This window comes from Apiospora phragmitis (assembly GCF_038363925.1).
Source record: "Apiospora phragmitis strain CBS 135458 chromosome Unknown utg000010l:1.0-9815664.0:1.0-9183399.0, whole genome shotgun sequence".
NCBI lineage: Eukaryota > Fungi > Ascomycota > Sordariomycetes > Amphisphaeriales > Apiosporaceae > Apiospora > Apiospora phragmitis.
Window position 1 is genome coordinate 8,639,237 of NW_027117409.1, and position 19,153 is coordinate 8,658,389.

The 19,153-nt window shown below is 54.1% G+C and overlaps 9 protein-coding genes across 9 annotated transcripts; 2 read left to right on the plus strand and 7 right to left on the minus strand.

Annotated features, from left to right (window-relative positions):
• Nucleotides 1-1,266: 1,266 nt before the first annotated feature.
• Nucleotides 1,267-3,291, plus strand: PG994_012393 (uncharacterized protein; the record flags this gene model as incomplete). The annotated part of the gene is made up of 3 exons (XM_066863802.1): nucleotides 1,267-1,833; nucleotides 2,088-2,638; nucleotides 2,700-3,291. The coding sequence occupies 3 exons, from the start codon at nucleotides 1,267-1,269 to the stop codon at nucleotides 3,289-3,291; spliced, it is 1,710 nt and encodes a 569-aa protein (XP_066712912.1).
• Nucleotides 3,292-3,401: 110 nt separating this feature from the next.
• PG994_012394 (uncharacterized protein) lies at nucleotides 3,402-4,370 on the minus strand (the record flags this gene model as incomplete). Its single annotated transcript, XM_066863803.1, has 1 exon — nucleotides 3,402-4,370. One exon carries the CDS (start codon nucleotides 4,368-4,370, stop codon nucleotides 3,402-3,404), a length of 969 nt encoding a protein of 322 aa, XP_066712913.1.
• A 20-nt stretch (nucleotides 4,371-4,390) lies between these two features.
• PG994_012395 (uncharacterized protein) lies at nucleotides 4,391-4,906 on the minus strand (the record flags this gene model as incomplete). The annotated part of the gene is made up of 2 exons (XM_066863804.1): nucleotides 4,391-4,758; nucleotides 4,837-4,906. The coding sequence occupies 2 exons, from the start codon at nucleotides 4,904-4,906 to the stop codon at nucleotides 4,391-4,393; spliced, it is 438 nt and encodes a 145-aa protein (XP_066712914.1).
• A 599-nt stretch (nucleotides 4,907-5,505) lies between these two features.
• PG994_012396 (uncharacterized protein) lies at nucleotides 5,506-7,911 on the minus strand (the record flags this gene model as incomplete). The annotated part of the gene is made up of 2 exons (XM_066863805.1): nucleotides 5,506-7,713; nucleotides 7,846-7,911. Coding segments are annotated over 2 exons (2,274 nt in total), but the record flags the coding sequence as incomplete, so codon positions are not given.
• Nucleotides 7,912-8,087: 176 nt separating this feature from the next.
• Nucleotides 8,088-8,443, minus strand: PG994_012397 (uncharacterized protein; the record flags this gene model as incomplete). The annotated part of the gene is made up of 2 exons (XM_066863806.1): nucleotides 8,088-8,211; nucleotides 8,274-8,443. 2 exons carry the CDS (start codon nucleotides 8,441-8,443, stop codon nucleotides 8,088-8,090), a joined length of 294 nt encoding a protein of 97 aa, XP_066712916.1.
• A 1,302-nt stretch (nucleotides 8,444-9,745) lies between these two features.
• Nucleotides 9,746-10,600, minus strand: PG994_012398 (uncharacterized protein; the record flags this gene model as incomplete). Its single annotated transcript, XM_066863807.1, has 1 exon — nucleotides 9,746-10,600. One exon carries the CDS (start codon nucleotides 10,598-10,600, stop codon nucleotides 9,746-9,748), a length of 855 nt encoding a protein of 284 aa, XP_066712917.1.
• Nucleotides 10,601-12,005: 1,405 nt separating this feature from the next.
• On the minus strand, nucleotides 12,006-14,633 carry PG994_012399 (CorA-like Mg2+ transporter; the record flags this gene model as incomplete). Its single annotated transcript, XM_066863808.1, has 1 exon — nucleotides 12,006-14,633. The coding sequence occupies one exon, from the start codon at nucleotides 14,631-14,633 to the stop codon at nucleotides 12,006-12,008; it is 2,628 nt and encodes an 875-aa protein (XP_066712918.1).
• A 1,341-nt stretch (nucleotides 14,634-15,974) lies between these two features.
• Nucleotides 15,975-17,022, minus strand: PG994_012400 (RNA recognition domain-containing protein; the record flags this gene model as incomplete). Its single annotated transcript, XM_066863809.1, has 3 exons — nucleotides 15,975-16,717; nucleotides 16,777-16,902; nucleotides 16,971-17,022. The coding sequence occupies 3 exons, from the start codon at nucleotides 17,020-17,022 to the stop codon at nucleotides 15,975-15,977; spliced, it is 921 nt and encodes a 306-aa protein (XP_066712919.1).
• Nucleotides 17,023-17,712: 690 nt separating this feature from the next.
• On the plus strand, nucleotides 17,713-18,756 carry PG994_012401 (prohibitin-2; the record flags this gene model as incomplete). The annotated part of the gene is made up of 3 exons (XM_066863810.1): nucleotides 17,713-17,953; nucleotides 18,022-18,377; nucleotides 18,433-18,756. The coding sequence occupies 3 exons, from the start codon at nucleotides 17,713-17,715 to the stop codon at nucleotides 18,754-18,756; spliced, it is 921 nt and encodes a 306-aa protein (XP_066712920.1).
• Between the last annotated feature and the right edge of the window lie 397 nt (nucleotides 18,757-19,153).

The window sequence follows — 19,153 nt, forward strand, 5'->3', positions numbered from 1 at the left end:
AGTAAATGCGTGGGCTAAGTACAGTTCAGATATATTTACTCATCGTGGAGATGTTAGTTACATTTGTCGAGAGGGAAAGAGTTGGATAGAGTTGGTGTTGATAAAAACTATAGTGAGTGGCTATTTCTTATCACCACCGCCGCTCGTAACTTGCAATACAAGCAAACTTCTTCTCTCAGTCAGGGGATGAGAAGAGAATGAAACGGGTTGCGTTTTGCCATATTGGGCGAGCTTGGGTACGGTATAAGGGACTCCCCAATTGCTCCAGTTCGTGGTCAAGACCCTCCAGTCGCCATCACTATTGTCGTCCATGGCAACGACTATGCTGAGATCCTCTGGGCAGACGGAGGTCCAAGGATAGCCAGGACAAAGCCCGGAGAGGATCCCACGTCAGACCACACACTCTAACAGCTTCTCAACAATCCTCTTCTTCACCCCAACCCTTATCGATGAAGTAGTTCACGACTACAAGGTATTGTTCAGAAGTGAATAAGCCGATGAAATATTTCTAGAGCCGCAGGATTGGCTCGATACCCCTTGCTATTTGGAAACCGGTGCAAATTAGCATCCCGCTACAATTCTACTGACACGGCATACTCAACACGTTGCTGCCAATTTCTCAAGGGCATACTGCTTGCGCATTGGGAAAGCCGGTAGAGCACTCTTGTCAGCGAGCTTCGAAAACACCCACATCCAGGTCTTGAAGCGAAGGCACATTGTAATCCAAGGTGCCCAGGAAGTCCTCCTTGATGAAGTCTTCCGAAACGAGTCCCTGCGTACACCCGTGGGCCCGTCTGCCTTCCATGATCGCGAGATCCGATGCGGCTGCTCCGTGGTGTCCTTCAGATTCCGCAAAGCGCCAGCTGCCGGCCGGCCCTGCAGGCTATCGGCTATAATTGGTGCCACAATCCACTGCAACTGCACTCCACACCGCACCGCACCCCGATCGATCCACTGTGATTTCTAGCTCCGAAATGCTGCCACCTGCAATGCTGTGCCTCCGGCGATCAACAACAATTTGCGGTGCTTACTGAATTCATATATTCGGCTTTACTGTTTTTGTGTGCCTTCACCACCAAACATGCCGTATCACAGCCAGTAGCACTTCTTAGCCACACTATTATTATTATTACATATGTCTACTTGACCATTTAAGGTCTACATACCCTATTCTATCCCTACTACTTACCCTTTCCCAGCCCCCGCCCCCAACACCACATATAGCAGATCCCCCAAGCACACAGAGACGGCTGAGACACAGAGGCCATGGCCGAAGCCGTAGGCACGGCCCTCGCCGTGGTGGGCGTGCTGGGCCAGATCTTCGACGGGTGCGTCAAGGCGTACGGCCACTTCACGACGGCGGCGCAGTTCGCTCAGCAGTCGCGCGGCCTGGCCTGCAAGCTGCGCATCGAGGAGATGCGGCTCGTCGTCTGGGGCCGAGCGTGGGGCGTGACCGAGGGCAAGCTCGAGGCGCACCTCATGGACGCCTACGGATCCCGAGGAGGAGGAGGAAGCTCTACCACTAAACTAGCAGCAGTAGGGCCGAGTCCTTTGGGGGGAGAAGGCCAAGGTCGAGCGATGATGAGGTCCCTGGCCGTGCAGATCCTGAGCGAGCTTCACCGCACCATAACGGACGGGCAGAGGTTGCGGGAACGGTACGGGCTAGTGGAAGACGAGGAAAAGGGGAGCAACGGGAGTAAAACGGCTGGAGGGGAGGCAAAGAAGCGCTGGTCAAGCGGCCGAGCGATCAGGGCAAGAATGGAGGAAGCGGCGGCGGCGGCGAGTGGAGCTGGCGAAAGGAGTTCTCGATACGCGCAAGATGGGTGGTGGCCGGTAAGTCCGATACGAGATTCTTGAACCTGATGATTTACGATTTACTGCGCACGCACGCGTGTAAAACCAGAATAGGAGCAAAACAGTATACTGAGATACTGTTTTTAATGGCAACAGATAAAGACAAGTTTACATCACTGCTTACAGATTTGAAAGGTGACTAAATGACCCCCTTTTACTCTAATCAGCCCTACCTAACAAGCCAAAGATTCCCCAAAACGCTGACACCAAAGTTTTCCCACCCACCCCATCAGATTACAACGACGGCCTCGAGCAGCTGTTCCCCGCCTCCCGCATCCCGCATCCCGGCCATCCGGCGGACCTGGGTGGCCGAGCTGCTGGAGTCGGCGCAGCGCGACGTCGAGCAGCTCAGCCTGCTCGAGAACGCCAGCGACGCCGTGTACCCCAAACTCCACGCCTCGGCCGGCCTGAAGCGGCTGCGCATCAACCTGAACAACGAGCCGCACGGCAAGGCCGCCTTCAAGCCCACGTTCGCCTTCCGGGTGGCCCGGCCCGCGCTGACCGTGTCGGACCGGGACCCTAAGCGGAGCCTGGGATTCCACAACCAACAGGACAACAGTAACAGTGACAACAACAACGACAACGTCCTCATCCAATGGGTCGACTACGACCGCGAGGACCTCGACGAAAAATTCGTCCACCTGCGCCGCCTCGACCAGCTCGCGCGCATGATGCACTCGGCCACGGACCGGCACCCGGACCTGCACACCATCGACTGCCGGGGCTACACCGACGACACCGCGAACAGCCGGTACGGCCTGGTCTACCGGGCGCCCGCGCCGACGTACGTGACGCTGCACACGCTCATCGCCAGCGACGACCTCAAGACGCCCGACCTCGACGAGCGCATGCGGCTGGCGCGGATCCTGGCTGTCGCTCTCTGGTCGCTGCACGCGCTCGACTGGTTGCACAAGTCGCTCTGCTCCGCCAACATCCCTCTTCTTCCCCTCGGCCATCTCGGCGGCCGCGACGCAGCCGACGGCCGCCGCCGCGCTGGTGCCGGACATCGCGGCGCCCTACCTCGTTGGCTTCGACGCGGCACGGCCCGACCTGGACACGGACATGTCGGTCGCGCCCAAGAACCCATCCATCCGCGACCTGCACCGGCACCCCCAGTCGCTGAGCAGCGGGCTGGGCGGCGCGCGGCGGCGGCGGCCGTACTGCAAGGGCTATGACGTCTACAGCCTCGGCCTGGTCCTGCTCGAGATCGGGCTGTGGAAGCCGCTGCAGACCTACTACAAGCCGCACTACTCGGCCGAGCGGTGGCGCGACCGCGTCGTCCTGCCCGTCCTGGTCCCCGGCCTCGGCAACCGGACCGGCCGCGTGTACCGCGAGGTGGTCGAGCGCTGTCTGACGGCCAAGGACGACATGAGCGGCAAGGAGGCGGGGCAGCTGATGGAGAGCGTCGTGGCGGCCCTGGAGAGCATCCATGTATAATACTACTATTTTACAAATTTTTGAGCGCCTGACCGATCATGCATGATATTATGTAGTAGAAACCATCATAAGGAGCACATAACCGTCATCATAATCATCATCAGACGCCTTCAAGCAATGACCAGATTGTCGATAGCCTGCCTGGCCAACGCGATGATGCGCTGGCACGTCGGCGTCTCGCCCTCCTTGTGGAGCTTGAGCACGGCGCTGTAGCCGCCGCACTTGCCGGCCTGGAGCATGGGATCCATAACGGCGTGCCGCGCCCGCGACCGGTTCTCCATCTGGACCACGAGGTCCTTGAGGCCGAGGTGGCACATCTCCATGGAGACGGCGTTGTTGGCGGCGGCGGCGGCCGGATCACCACTACCGCTCATCGTGGCGTCCGGGGGCTCCGTGATGCCGTAGACGTCGACCCGGAGCAGGGCCCGCACCGTCAGCCGCCAGATCGTCGGCTCCATCAAGCGGTGCTCCAGCAGCCTGCCCGCGCCGCAGCAGTCGTCCGCCGCGAGCTGGCCCCAGAGCCCGCCGTAGCCCTCCATGCGGAACGGGATCTCGCGCCGCTCCGCCTGGGCGCGCGCGGCCTCCTTGTCCACGAGGCCGAGGATGCGCTCGTACGCGTGCGCGATGCTGGGGATGAGCGTGCCGAGCAGCATGAGGTTCTGGAAGTTCTGCATGAGGCGCGGGTGCGACACCGACTCGGCCAGGGCCCGCTCCGACTGGAGCACGTGGTCCGCGGCGCCGCTGCAGACGGCGCAGTGGATGACCTGGTACGCCGTCTTGGCCGCGACGCGGGCCTGGCGTATCCCGTCCGTCACGCTGTTGGACAGCTTCTGCATCGAGTCCAGCGCCAGGTACAGGTTCGCCGTGCAGGCGCAGGCGACCGAATGGCCGGCCATCGTCGGAGGTGAGTTGTTGTCGCTGCTGCTGTCAGCGGATGCCGAGGAGCCCGAGGACAGGTTCGGCACGCTCCCTGGCGGGGTATCCGCCATGTTGATCAATGCAGGGTCGAGATTAGACGAAGACAGGGATGGGGTCTGCTCGACACCTGCGTCGCCAAAGTTCACCTGGCCGTAGTTCATGTCCATGTACGCAAACTGGCTCAGCTCGGGCCCCCCTTGTTGTTGTTGCTGCCGTTTATTTCTTCATATGGTGGCAGCAGCGTCATATCGTCGAGGAGACCCGAGGGCAGCGATGTATCGAACATGGTATCCCCGCCGCTCAGGAAGCTCAGAAAGGCGAGGCCCGGATCCTCGGTATCGGGCGGGACGCTGACCATGGGGGTCTTGTTCGGGGACTCCTCCGAAGTAGTGGGACCGGCGGAGGCATCCTCCTCATTAGCCTGCTCCTCGCGGGGTCGTTTCCGGGGCCGGCCCATCTGTTTCTGGGGCGAGTAATGGCAGACGATGCCCTCGCGCTTGCATCGGGCGCATCCGTCGGCTTCTTTCGAGCATGCCAGCTTACGGGAGCCTATATTGTCGATGGAAAATAATACATCCTGTCAGTGGTGGCCTTCAGAGACCCACTGAGAGTGAGGGCTGGACTTACGGCATTCGTCACAGGCCCGATGCTTCGGAGCCGAGCTGAAATGCTCTACCCCAGCATTTGCGGACGACATTTTCACCTTTCATGGACCGATTTGCCACACTTTCTTCGGGATTTTGTGGGTATAGAAACGAACTTGAACGGCAATGGTCATTCAGTGAAGCTTGTGAACATTCAAGGAGGAATCTGACCGCTTTGCTGTTCATTCCTGAGGGCACAGAAAGTACCCAGTCATAGTGAGTAGTGGGGAGAGAGAGAGGGACTGGTCGATTCGTAAGCATGGCTGACTAGAGGTGCTACACCCACACCCAGGATCTTGCGCTGCACACCCCTGTCGTCAGCTGAGGATCAACAAAGACAGCCGTATAGCCATGTATTGATCGAGTATTAGACGATGCCAGCATTTCGAAAGATATGACTGTCATGCCACAGTGAGGCGTCGCTTACAGTACTCTCCCGCATTGGCCGTACTATCATCCTTGTGTGTGCTATCAAATCATGACGACAACGAGTTGCAGCATTCAAGGGACACAACACTGATAGGGTACACAGCACAACTCCTAATATATATATCCGAGTTATTATTTATGCAGCGTAGACTCTTCCTAGGTGGCTGCCCTCAGCGCTTCGTCTTGTCTTTGAACATTCTCCTATTTACTCTGTCACTCACCCGGTCAGGCGCCGTTCCTCTGCGCGTTTCTCTCTTGCAGGCTGCTCCTCTGTAATCTTGTCATTGTCCAATGCGTTGACGGAATTCAGGTCTGCCAGGAATCGTCTGATCCGCAGGCCTGTCTTTTGTCGGATCTTTGCGTCGAACATCTCGTCAGCCGCGGCGTGGACCGCTATCTGAAGACCTCTGAGTACATCTCGGTCCTTGATGTCGCTATCGTCATAATTGAAGAAGACATCCAAGTCACTCAGGGCCTTTTCCACCGCACTCTTCGTTGGCTCTGGGGTAATACGGGATTGAAATTGGACGTCTTCTGGTGGAGGCGCGTTTGGCTTCCTTGGGGACGTAACCTTTGGCGGAGGTTGCCCTGCTAATTCAACCGGCGAATGTTTCGAGGAAGGCTGAGCAGCCATGGCCTGGGGGTCTCGATCACTCTCGGCGTTTCGGATAGCTAGCGGCGGATGATGCTTCTGGCGACGCTTGCTGACAAGGACACGTCCAGCTGGCCGATTCCTTGGTCTATTGGTAGAGTGCTCAGCGAAGTTAGGCTGTTCCGAACATGGTTCTAGCCGATGCTTCTCGTTCTCCCTTTTCCCAGTATTTCCAGAGACAGCATCCAATGCACGCTCTAGAGATGAAGTAGTGCTGACAACATGTCTCCATGTACGGGGAAGCTCTGGTGCAGGCGAATTCTTCTGGGGATGAGCTACTAGTCTTCTGAAAGCTTGGAAAGGAAGATTGATGTGTTCTTCTTTCGCGGGCGTCTGAGAATTGTGAAGCTTGGGCATTCTTTTTCCAGAAGGATCATCTTCCGCTCCTACTCGAGGAATTGAAGCCAAAGCATCTTCTCGTTTCAAACCGGGCGGTCGCTTTCCCAATCCCTTCGCTGGCTTATTCTGCGTGTCAGGACGCTCCAACTTGTCAGGTATCAGTCTCGAATCGTGTCGATCGCCATATTTTTGTAAGTCTTGAGGAGGGGTTGGTGACACCTTTTTTATCAAGGGCAATCGCGTAACATCGTGATCAGTAGGTAGGTGCTGGCGGCTAAGTTGGTTACTGTCAGGGATGGTTGTTTTTTCTAGGTTTTCTATGTTGATGTGAACTTTGCCATTGAGAATGACCTTAGTTCTGCTGGCTGAGTTTGGCACGGGGCTCACCGGGTTCCCAGCTGCTTCTGTCTTCCTGAGCCATGGAAGCGGTCTTCTTTGAACACTCTGCTCCTTTTCCCGCATTAGCTCCAACATAGCCGTCGAAACACCATCTTCTGGAGTGAAGCGGATGTAGGTGTCGCCGCTGTAGATAGATGAAGTACACCTATCATCATCTTGACCATCTAGTTCGGCCGGTAGGGAAAGTGAGTTTCGACGTTTGCTTCCCTTCCTCAAGTTGAGACCTGAAGACTTTGCTCTTGCCTCGGCGGGCAGCTTCCCCCTTTGCTCCTCGGAGGTTACGGCGAGGCCTGCAGCTTGGAATTCAGTTCGATAGGGGAGCAGAGGTTTGATGGTGTGGACTGATGGTTTTGATTCAGACTCGGTTGGCGTGATGACCGGAAGTTTGCCTGCTGCACCAGCCGCTTTCGCGTACTTTTCCAACTCCCTGGTGAAGTGTCGGAGAGCCTTGCGCTGGCTAGATGTACGGGATGGTATGCTGGGTGAATGAAGTACCTCACTATCGAACTGGTCAGACAATGTTAGAGATGACAGTCGTCTTTGCTGAGCAAGGGCGCGGTGAATGGCAGCCCAGGTCGCCGGATCTGAGATACCAAATCGCTTTTGCCGGTTTTTCTCGCGATGATTCTCAGAGAAGGACTCGTTATTATTCGGCATTTCTGCTGGCGAAACGACTATTCGCTTCCGAGGATCATCGGCCGGTCGCGCCTTTGACGGAGAGTCCTCGGGAGGTGACAGCGTGCCCCAATAGGGATGTTCTAGAGCGTTTTCCAGAAAATTTGATACTTGCTTGAAAGAGTGACGTTTCTCGTTCTCTACGGGCCGCTTCCTTGACTTGCTTACTTGTCGTCTATGAGATCGCCTGCAGACGCGAAAGCCGCATCTCGAATGATCAACACCATCATGTTTCGGGCGTAATTTGGTGAGCTCCTCAGACAGCGGGTTGCGTGCTACTTCAACAGCGGCTCTATGTGGGTGACTGTGGCTGAAATCCGAGGAACGGGGAAGATTCACCCGTGGTCGACGATGAGGGCTCCCTTTCTAGGGTAGGTCAAGCGTAGGCATCGTCTGTAATCCAAGAAGAAAGGAGAGAATACAAGACCAAAAACAGATGGATGTTTGAAGTCGTATAAGCTGTAAGTAAGATAGATGGTTGCTGAGAGCGAGGCACACGCTATTTGATCGATGGCGTCTGATGTGTCTGCACAAGTCCAGCTTTTCCAGGCTCGTGCCTTCCATTATGTCCATTTTACTTGTGGCAGTAGAGCCCCTCGGAGGGAACGAGCCTTATTAGCTGCAGTGGTGGGCTAATAAATGTAGGAAGGGCCCTCCAACTTCCCTACAGTGTGGGTTTAAGGCCGGCAAACATGATCATTGGGACCAAACACCCTACCATTAATTATTGATCAAGACGCTCAATGGATGTCTGTGATCCCTGGAGCCGAGTATACTTCTAATTGGCGACGACCTTTGCGTAATAGGAACTCTATGGCCGCGAAGTCCCTCTTATCGATCTTGATGTTTTTGTTCATTTCCGACCTTCTTTCGCGTCAGCCCCAACCCTAGTCAGTCCCATTAGACGACAGGGAAAAAAGCCCTACCTAGCAAAAGTCTTGAAGTGAGAGCGTGTTGCCTGTTTTTGCAGATTAGTATAAGTAATTGTTAAAACGGCTTTGACGGAATGGATGAGTACCTCTGGCTTTGCACGAGCCGCACGGAGACATTGTCGATATAGTGAGAGGACATCTCTCTGCAACCCCGACAACCGCATCCTCAACTAGAGATTTCAGTAAGTATTTTCTTCAGTGGCAGTATTTTTTTTATTGCAAGTTACGTTGATGTCGAGATTGCAATGCTGCTCAGCTTAGTTCGGAATATTGGTCAATGTCGTCAGTACATTGGCCATTGCAGACCGTGCTTCGCTGCCGGCCCGATGGCAGCTGTCAGCTCATCACGTCGGACGATTAGCAACCTCCTCCAGATACCTATCCCGAATCATCTGCCGCACGGCATGATGCATGCACTATGTCAGATGCAAACATGTTCAGATGCAAAATACGGGGCTCATGTGAGTACTATGATCCTTGTCATGGTCAGTAGCTGTGGGACCTAGCGATCGTGATTATGTTCATAATGCACATAATGCAACGCCGCGTATTATTGCGCAATAATACGCTAATACAGAAATAATAGCATTATTCAAATAACGCGCATTGACCTCTCTTGAGAGGCCCTCCATACTGACGTACGCCCGCGCACTTCGAATTTTTGACTACACCGTCTCGGCACCGTTATTCATATTATCGTAGTGTACTCAACACCGTCGTAACAGAATAACTTTCACGGCCATTTCGATACCTATTTCGACGGAAATGAAGCTGGTGCGACCGGTGGTAATTGTGGCCGATGTGGCTCGCGATCGCTCGCAGTGGCTCGTGTGTGGCTCGTATGAGGCTGGTGTGTGGTTCGTGTGTGGTTCGTGTGTGGCTCAAAATTGTGACGCTAATAACGCATAATGCTGTATTATGAGCTAAAGTGCATTATTGAGCTAAATCAGCATTATAGCATTATGCACATAACGTTTTTGAGACCCCTAGTGGGACCTGCATCTTCGGTGAGCGCATCCCTTTGCGTATCTTTGGTGGGATGAAGTACGAGCTCATCTACATAGTAAATCCAATGGGAGATCATCCCACCTCTACGGCCAGGAGCAAAGCTTGCGGTGACTAGCAGGTTCCTACAGGCTACATGTATTATGCAACTCAATACTGAGTAGCTGTTACGCCCAGTCTCACATGAACTACCTTGGAAATGATTTCCAGCCAAGAGAAGCCCCAAGGGCCAAGGCACAGTTACATGGTGTAGTGATAAAACGTTTCTTATGAACTCCAGACAAACAACTGAGAGTGGTCTCACCATTCCATCTATATAGCAACTCCTTTCCTTAGCATCAGGCCCCTTTCCATTGACCCCGACTTCGACATTATTTCCTCGAATCCCCTCAAAGCAGCAAAAAGTAGCCACCAAACATTCATAGATGCCAAATTGCCAACCCAAAAGCCAAAAGAAGGCATCAAAGGCCCACCGATAGGCAAAACCGCGCTTTCGTCAACACATCTGAGCACGTATCCGCAACCCTGGGCTCAAGGGGCTCCGGAGCGGATCGCAATTGGTACAAGCTCTGGTCGCCCCTGTCCTCCAAATTCAGGTTGCTCAGCCCATAATAGCCACGCAAGTTCTCATGGCATTCTGGCAGTGACGAGGACGATGGCGAGACCATAGGGGTTAGGGGGTGGACTGAGTACCCCGGAGATGCCTCGAGTAGCGACGTCGAAACACCCCGGTGAATTTCCTCCCCCTTTTCCTCCTTCCCCTCCTCCTCCACAACTGGAAGCTGCCGTTTCTCTCTGCTGACCTTGCTCGCCATCTTCTCGAGGTGCTTGTTGAAAAGGGTCCGGTTGTACCTGCTACAGCAGGCCGACGCCGACCGCCGGCCCAGCAGCCGCTCCGCGATCTCCTCCCAGTCCAACTTGCACTGCTCGCGGAGCTCCAGCAGCTGGCGGTCCTCTTCGGCCGTCCAGAAGAAGGAGGCAAACCCCTCTGGCTCATGTATCGGCGGTTTTGGTGGTGGTGGTGCCGGTGGTGCTCGTGGTGCCGCCGCCGCCGTCGCCGCATTGCTTGGGCTGTCGCGCGGTACCACGGCGGCGACTGAGTAGTAGTAGTAGTATTTATTGTTGTTGCTGTCGTAGCGGTCTGGGTCGTCGAACCCTCGCGGGTGGAGCGAGTCCGGTAGGCTGGACGCGCTATCCCACAATAGTCCGGCTCGCCTAGACTGATCATGGGTGATCAGCTTCCGAAAGCGTCCCCGGATCGTGCCCATAGATTGGACTTCTTGGTGCCGTGGAGTGTCCGGGTTGGCCGACATCATCATGGACAGAGCCAATTTCCAGCAAAAGGACAAAAGAAAGACTTTTTGGATGGCCATCCTGTCTCTTCCCTCTCCATCCCATCAATGTTTGTTGGATGATGGGACAGACAGGGATCCTGGAGTTGTGTGCGAAAGCCAACAACGCCATTTACCAGAGTGCCGGAAACCAATTGACATACGGTCTAGCCCGTCAAGTGAATTTCTGTTATTCAACGGAGGCCTTTTCATATACCGGACAGTATACTTACAGGCGTTATACCGCTAGAAAGTACATCTCAGACACTCAATTAGGAGCACTCGAATGAACAACTGTAGCAGTTACATACACATGAATGACTTACACGAGGGGGCATTGTGGAAAACGTACAGCGCCAAGTATACATTTGGCCTTGCATTGCCAAACCTCAAGGAGCTCTTCAAGGTCTTGAATTCAACTATAGTATCGAGGCGAAGAGGCGAAGAGTCACTTCCCAGCCACTTCGCCGCCCCCCCCCCCCCCGTTGTGTGCCCGAGACCTAGGAATTCTCCAGGGATAGGACAGGGAATAATAACGTCGAGTATGGAAGAAAAGCCCCGGATTTGGGACCCTCGTGGGCCGGGAAAATTCTGGTCAAAATTGAGAGAAGAACGCTGTCGTTGCCGAGTCTCATCTTCTCCAGTCGTACAAGTTGATGGCTCGCATACCACAAAGTTGTTCCAAGCTTGGGTACGAAGCCTCGTTGGCAATGTTCCAGCCGCTCCATTGTGGCGCCGTCCACGAACGGGCTTTTTTTGTTAGAAATAGGGATGCCTCGACGATTAACAGGTGGGACTCGAGCCAGGTTGGAGTCTCGCTGCGAAGGAAGTCGTCCAGTCAATTCGTGTGAAGAAAGTCAGGACCGATACCAACAAGCCTTTATTTACATCGGCCATTTGAGCCTGCCACAAACCTTTAGATTCGCGCATCTCACTCTTCAGAACCCTTGACCTTCACAGGAAGCATCATTGGATGTTTTAAAGTAGAATCCATTAACTAATAAGTAATACGTATCTGTATGTCTAACCCGTGTGTTTCCCCCCTTGCCCGGCCGACCAATAACAATGCATGCATGTATGTATGACAATACCATGCCAGACTAGATAAATAGGAGCCGAGGAAGCAACATGTAACCCATTTCTATGTAACACCCTGCTTTACGGTCTGCTGTCTTTCGTTGTCCCCCCGTGATGCGGGGATGCGCGTCCGTGTTAAAAAGTACGTACTTACTGTTGCTGTATATGTATATTAGGTAACGACCTGCCTGCCCTTGGGCAGACCATCCCCCCTTAAGCCCATAACGCCCCGTTTCCATGCCCATTACAAGACGTATAACACGAAGCATAGATCAAAGCATATATTAGCGGTACGTGGAAATTGACCTTGCCTTTACACGATTTTGTAAACCCTCTTGGCAATGAAGAAGCACCCCATTCCGAACATGAGTAGCCCGGCCGTGATGGCCCAGAACCAGGCGAGGTTGCCCTCATACTGCTGGCCCGGCACCCACACGTTCATGCCCCAGAGACCCGTTATGATGTTCATAGGCAGCACAATGGTTCCGAGCACGGTAAGCTTACCGAGGGTGTCGGCCGTCTGCTCAGAGCGCTCATTCATGCGGATGTTGATCTGCGCCAGGTAGTTTCCATGAGAACGCGCCAAGATCACCTCGTAGTGGCTCAGGTTGGACGTCATGGTCACGATATGATCCTGGATGTCACCTAGGTACAGCCCGATCTCGCTGCGGGGTGCTACCTCCCAGTATTCGTTGCAGCGCTTCGCAAAGCCCTTGATGACGTCGGCTTTATTGCCCAGCAGCCGATACAGACCCATGACCTTTTTGCGGCAGCTGCCGACACGCTGAAGCATATCGCCGTCCGACGGGACCTCGCCTGCTACTGTATCGCCTGCAACGCTCTTCTTCTCACCGGAGTCTTTGTCCTTTCGATCATCTCTCTGCCGGCCGTCATCGCCATTCGGATCACCGCCCCGGTGTGCCATCAAGATTGCGTCATCAATGTCGTCGACCTCTTCCTCGATTTTTTGGATGAGCGGCACAAAGACGTCAGTGATGTCGTCAATGATAGCATAGGAAATCCAGTCAGCACTCAGAACCATGTAGTCCTTCAACTGACGGATGCGTCGCCGTACATTGGCGGGGTGTGGCGTCTGCTGGAAGTGGAAGGATATGACGCCCTCGCGAAACACGACAAGATACAGGTTCAGAGGTTCCAAGTGGGTGTCTGATTCGGAGTCCTGGTCGAAAGAGCGGTAGTTGACGAAGTAGTAGTGGCGGAAGAGTTCGACCTTTTCACGCTGCTCCTGCAACATAATGTCCTCGGAAGTTAGGGGATGGATGCCGAAAGTCTTCTGGATGACTTTCATCTCGGACTCCGTCGGAGACAAAACGTCCAGCCACCACACAGGTCGATCGCCATACCGGATTGGTTTCTCAGGTTTGGGGCTCGATGACTTGGTTGGCGATTTGAAGCCCATCGGGAAGCCCATGGGCGTGGCATCGCCAGATTGATGTCGTGATGGCATAGACGAAGGTGCATGCTCAGACAGGTGATTATTATCGCTAGATTCGTGGCGGGTTTCGCGATTAGAGAAGGACATCGAAGGTACCTTCGACAATGTTTCCCCGTTCTTAAGGGAAGAAGTGAAGTGCGAATTCATTATGGTGGGCACCTGCTCCAACTCATCATCTTCGTCAGAAGACGAGTCGGATAGTATGGGCCTTTCCGGGACGAAGAGTTCCTTGAAGCTGGCATCGGGCTGGACCAGCTCCGAAATGGTCTGGCTGTGGATGGTGCTTTGGAACTCTTCGTTGAAGTAGGTGAAGCGGTAGGGAGCATCTTCTTCGGCCCTGAACCATCCCTTGTGTATCGGCCGCAGTCTACCATTGATGAGCTGAGGCTCGGTAATCTTCTTGATGCGCCGCTCATTATTCTGGCCTTCCTTTTCCATTCTACTCCAGTCCTCCAAAATGGCCAGGTCGGGCCATTTCTCACGGCGGCGTCTGCGGCGCATGTTGTTTCGCTGATCCCGCGCTTGGTGAAGCTCTTCGTCGGCAATCTCAGACATGCCCTCCTGTGGGAAGCATACGTCTTCCTGGGCCTCGAGCGCAATGGTATGTCGGCGTTGGAAGTTGGGGGATCCATGCATGTGATCACCCGTATCCTCGTCGCCGAGGCTGTTCACGTCGTCGTTGGAAGCCGATGCCAGCTGATCCAGCATGAGCTCATCTCCAAAGTTCACATCCATGCGGTCTAAACCACCCATCCGCGGCGACCCAGGCATAGAAGGCGGATAGTTCACATTATACCGTTCAGTTCCTGGAGTCGGCGGGCCCAGCAAGCCTGATTGGCCACGCCAACTTGATTTACTGGAACCACGATGTATGCTCTCGCGGTGCTGCCGGCCACCCCAGCTGCCCATACCATCGCTCGAGCCATATACTCTGGATGATGAATCGGTTCTTGCTGGGCCTGGAAGGAGCGGCGCACTCTCGCTCATGCGCGCAACCTCGTCTTGTTCCTCGCCATCATTGTCGTCTGCCTGGCTGTCATTTTTATAGGCAGTACGCGGTCTGGGTGTCTGCTGTTCGCCGCCTCCTCGGGAGAGCTGGAAAGAGGCAGCTAGAATCGTGGAAGGCCTCCGAGGTCTCGAGCCCCAGGGGTACTCGCGATGATCTAAAAGGGCTTCGCTCTCGATGCTGGTGTTGCTCAGGTTGCGCCCACGCATATAGAAGTCGTTAGGGCGGGTAGGCGTGGATTCGTCGCCTCCCCTGCGCGGGGAGGACGGGCCACCATCTTCATCAGTGGGTGCTGCAAAGGATTTGCGCCGCGGTCGTCGGTGTTTGCGGCCGCCTCTGTGCTTCTTCTTCTTGGGAACTTGTGAGCCTGGCGAGACATTGGAGGATTCGGCCGGTGTATTCTGAGATGGACCAGCGAGGGTTGGTCTCGACCGGTCTGACCGGTCCAGTGGGGAGAAGGGATTGCCGGAGGAAGCCATTGCGCGACCCTCTCGTCGGATTTATCTTATCAATTGATTGTGGACTGTCCCTAGGAGTGATAGGAAGCTGGCATTGACAATAAGGCGGATTGGATCTGGGAATATCCGGACAAAGAATGCCGGGCAAAAATGTAGAGCTGAAGAGGCAGATGGGAATTTCAGGAGTGAAAAGGTTGGAGCTGCAAGTATGCGCTGGATGTACGGCACCCAGGATCGAGAACCAAGTATTGGATCTTCCAGGACCTGTAAGCCGCTGATAGGATTACGGGAGATCGATATGTACTGTACTGCTCATCAGTCCAGGTACAACACCTTCAACTTAAGGTGGTCTATCCCATTCTAGGTCTAGCGTTCGTTCCTGGCTGTAATTCTGCATCAATAATGGGCTTTTGGGGGCATACGAGACCTGAAAGGGCGAGCAATGATGTGGTGGGTTAGGTGTAGAGTAGGTAGAGAAAAAGGAGGGAGAGGAAGATTTTGTAGGACACCAAAAGGCGGTAATGCAGTCTACTCTGCCCTGATGATTCTTTTTTTATTACCGCGTTTTCATGATTAGGTTGAACTCTATTCGGATTGTTTCGTTTGGGGATCTGGTCAACCTGCTAGCCGTTAGACTTTCATCCGATATGCAGGTAGTTCCGGCTCAATGTTCCATGTACAGTACTGGATGCTTGGTGCGATACTGTCTGCAAGATTGAAAGGTACCTCCTTATCCTCCTTGCTGGGTGACTGACAGGTCTGGTGGGACTTGGGAAAATACACCTGCACCATCAATCATTGATGTACGTCATACTTCGCTTTTCACGCTACCTACAGCAGACTTGTCGTGCTTTTTCCAGTAGTCAGTCACCTACGGCCCGCAAGGTCGTGCTGTGTATCCCGCTCAATCAAATAGCTGTCATCTACTGTCATGCTAAGATTAACCCAACTAATAAACCTGACGAGAACTTATCATCCATACTTTACGCAATTATTCTCCTTGCATTATTCTGACGCAAGTGCGAACTATCGTAGCAGTGGTAGCCGGTGTGCTGGAAAAACGGCACATCAAGGTTATTACCATATTGAGAGATTGCATCCCCATCGAGAACAGTTGGCACTGAATAATCAAACTTCGGACGGTTCTTCTTTTCTTTCCATTTCCACTAAAGCTGCAATCCGAGCCTTCGGCTCATGTGGTATCAAGTAGACCCTATTGACCCCTGCCAAGATCGCCACACGTCCAACTGAATACGCCTAAAAACGCCCTTTTTCCCTTTCGGTAGTCATCTTGCTTGCAATATACTGTTACAAGCTCTCACGTGAATCCACCCCTTGGCTGTCGAACAATTCTCCGTGTTCCTAACGCTGCTGAGGCATAAACTGGGCACGCAAACCCATGATCGTCTGTCGCTCGGCTTCGGGAAGTTGGTCAATCGTAGCTTGAGGTAGCTCCAGAACCATCTTCATGAGCTGCTCCGGATCTTGTCCTGATGTTGCTGGGGCCGGCGCATAGCTGGGCTGAGGCGCCGCCACAGGGGGTGCGAACGGAGCACCAACCGGCGGGGTCGAAGTAGCAACGCCAGGGAAGCCAGGCATCACCGAAGGTGGGTAACCAGCAGGTGGTGCGTGAACCGGAGCCGGCGCATTCTGATCGACCACGGAGTGAATCGTCTCCGGGGACACCAGTCCCATAAGCAGGAGAGCTTGGAAGATGGCATAGGATAGCTGCGGGGCCTGGTTGAGGAGCTCGGTTGCGCGTGCAGGGTCGGTCGTAGCCAGGGACTTCATCTGTGTGAGGATGTCTAGCAGTTGGGCTGGAGGTAGGGTGTGTAGAGTCCGCGAGATGGCGTCGTGGAAGCTCACTCCAGGGGGCAGCTCCTTTCCAGGGGGCAGAGGAGGCAGCGAGCCAGAAGGTGCAGATTGAGGTGCGGCGTTAGCGATGCCATTTGAGTGCTGACCATAGGCCCCAGAATTGGCGGTATTGCTGGGTCCGGACTTATCCTCGTCCTGGTCAACGCGACCCTCGGTGCTGTAGTCGACGCGCAATTTGCGATTCATGACTTCGTGGTCGTTCAGGTTTCTGACTGCCGAAGCTGCCGAGTCTAGAACGTAACGAAGTCAGTATTTTGGGATGGCAAGAGATTCGGCTAGGAAAGCCTACCTGCGTCTGGATATTCTGCAAAGCCAAAGCCCTTAGGGCGGCCCGTTTCTCTGTCGTATACGAGTCGGAAATTGAGTACCTTGCCAGCCGTGCTGAAGATATCGGTGATTTGCTCTTCGGAAAGTCCTGTCGCCAGAGTGATGGTTAATGGTTGTTGGTTTGGTGCGCATGTGTGTATTGGGCGGTGGACTCACCATAGGGAATGTTTCCCACAAAGACGACTCGCGAGGGCGGTTTTGTAGACATTTTGACTGGCACTATGGAACTCGGTCGCCGACGCAGCTCTCCTCGCGGCTCTAATGCAGCAAATAGAAGGAAGCGATGGGAATGCGTGTACTGCGGACTTTACGCGCAGCTCACTCGCAGACTAGGTCGAGATCACGTCCAAGGTCAAATACAGCGAGCTACAGAAAGTATCGTCACTGTATTATGATAGGTGCTCTTCAGGTGAATAACTTAGGAGTAGTATGTCCCATTCCCCAAGCCTCGAACTGGTCTTCTTCTGTTTTCCTGGACTGAAATCCTGCAGTCGGTCACGAATGTTGCTTGCAAGATGGAATTGGATCGCAACTTGCAGCTTGCAAGCATCAATGACAGAATTGGCCGTTACGGATGGGCTTTAGGTACTCTAAAATGCCTGGGCCCACCGCTGCGCCGGAAAAAGATTAGGCCCTTTAGCCTCTTAGTTACTTGTTTCGGTTAGCTCTGTTGACCGAGAAGCTCCAACCCTTGCACATGGGCCCAGGCAGCTGAAGAGCTCCAATCAAGTGCACAGATCATCGATGGTCGAGCCCACCATGGTCTTCCCGAGATCATCACTTTTCGACTTGAAGCTCAAGTCAGATCAATCGCCTCAACAAGGCAAATCCGACTGAACCAGCCCGACCAAGCCTTTTTCCCAGGCAGTTACCAGACACCAAGGTCCAGCCTGCCAACATGTCTCAGAACCCATTCCAAGACCAGATGAACCGGCTGCAGGCCATCGCCCGCCGTACCCGCATGCCCGGAGGCGGAGGAGCCCCCAACCCTCGTGGTGCCGCAGGCATGGCCCTCCTTGCCGCCGCGGGCCTTGGTGGTGCCATTATCTTGCAAAACTCTCTTTTCAACGTGGATGGTGGTCACAGAGCTATCAAGTATCGGAGGATAAGTGGTGTCAGCAAGGAGATCTACAGTGAAGGTTTGTTCAGTCTACGGCGTCTACTTCATGGCATGATCTGAAATGCTGATACTCCACCACTACTGCAGGAACACATATTAGAATCCCCTGGTTAGAGACGTCGATCGACTACGATGTGCGCGCAAAGCCGAGAAATGTGTCTTCACTTACCGGCACCAAGGACTTGCAGATGGTGAACATCACCTGTCGTGTGCTGTCCAGGCCAGAGATCAATGCTCTGCCGCAAATCTACCGGACTTTGGGACAAGACTACGACGAGCGCGTGTTGCCCTCGATCGTCAACGAAGTCTTGAAGAGTGTGGTTGCGCAGTTCAACGCCAGCCAGCTGATCACACAGCGTGAGATGGTGGCCAAACTGGTGCGCGAGAACCTGTCGCGACGAGCAGCAAGATTCAATATCTTGCTGGATGATGTCTCGCTCACGGTAAGTCCCGAGTGGTGTGTGTCGATAAAACCAGGAAGTACTGACGGTATCATAGCATCTTGCCTTCTCTCCTGAATTCACAGCAGCTGTAGAAGCTAAGCAAGTGGCGCAACAAGAGGCGCAACGAGCCGCCTTCATCGTCGACAAGGCACGACAGGAGAAGCAGGCTATGGTCGTCCGAGCCCAGGGTGAGGCTCGCTCAGCGCAGCTTATTGGTGATGCCGTCCAGAAGAGCAAGTCCTACCTCGAGCTGAAGAAGATTGAGAACGCACGCCTCATCGCAACCTCGCTTCAGGAGGCTGGTGGCCGTAACAGATTGATGCTTGACTCGGAAGGTCTCGGTCTGAACGTGTTCGGCGATGATTTCAGCAAGAAATAAGGACTAGGCATCAGTTGGGATTGCAAGCAAAAGGGCGTCGGACATCTCCCCTGTATTCTAGGAATTTAATATATTGTAAAGTAGGTGTTGAATGACTGCGTCAACTCCAAGTATCTGAGATTGCTGAGAGACGCTCTTCACCATGCTGTGAATCTTTCTGCCACTGTCCTATAACAATCTGTACGGGGCTGCTTAGGCCTCAGAATTGTGAAGTACAATGTGAAGGGAGTTTCTCACAGCCATGGGCATAATCCATAGCGTGCTTCATGTTACCTGGAGAGTCCTCTGGTGCCATGCATGGACAGTACCTGCCTATGTAGTGTAGTGCAGTGTACTTACCTACAGGCGACCCACTGCACTTAGCAACCCGGGACCCCACCATGACCAGGCCGCCAGT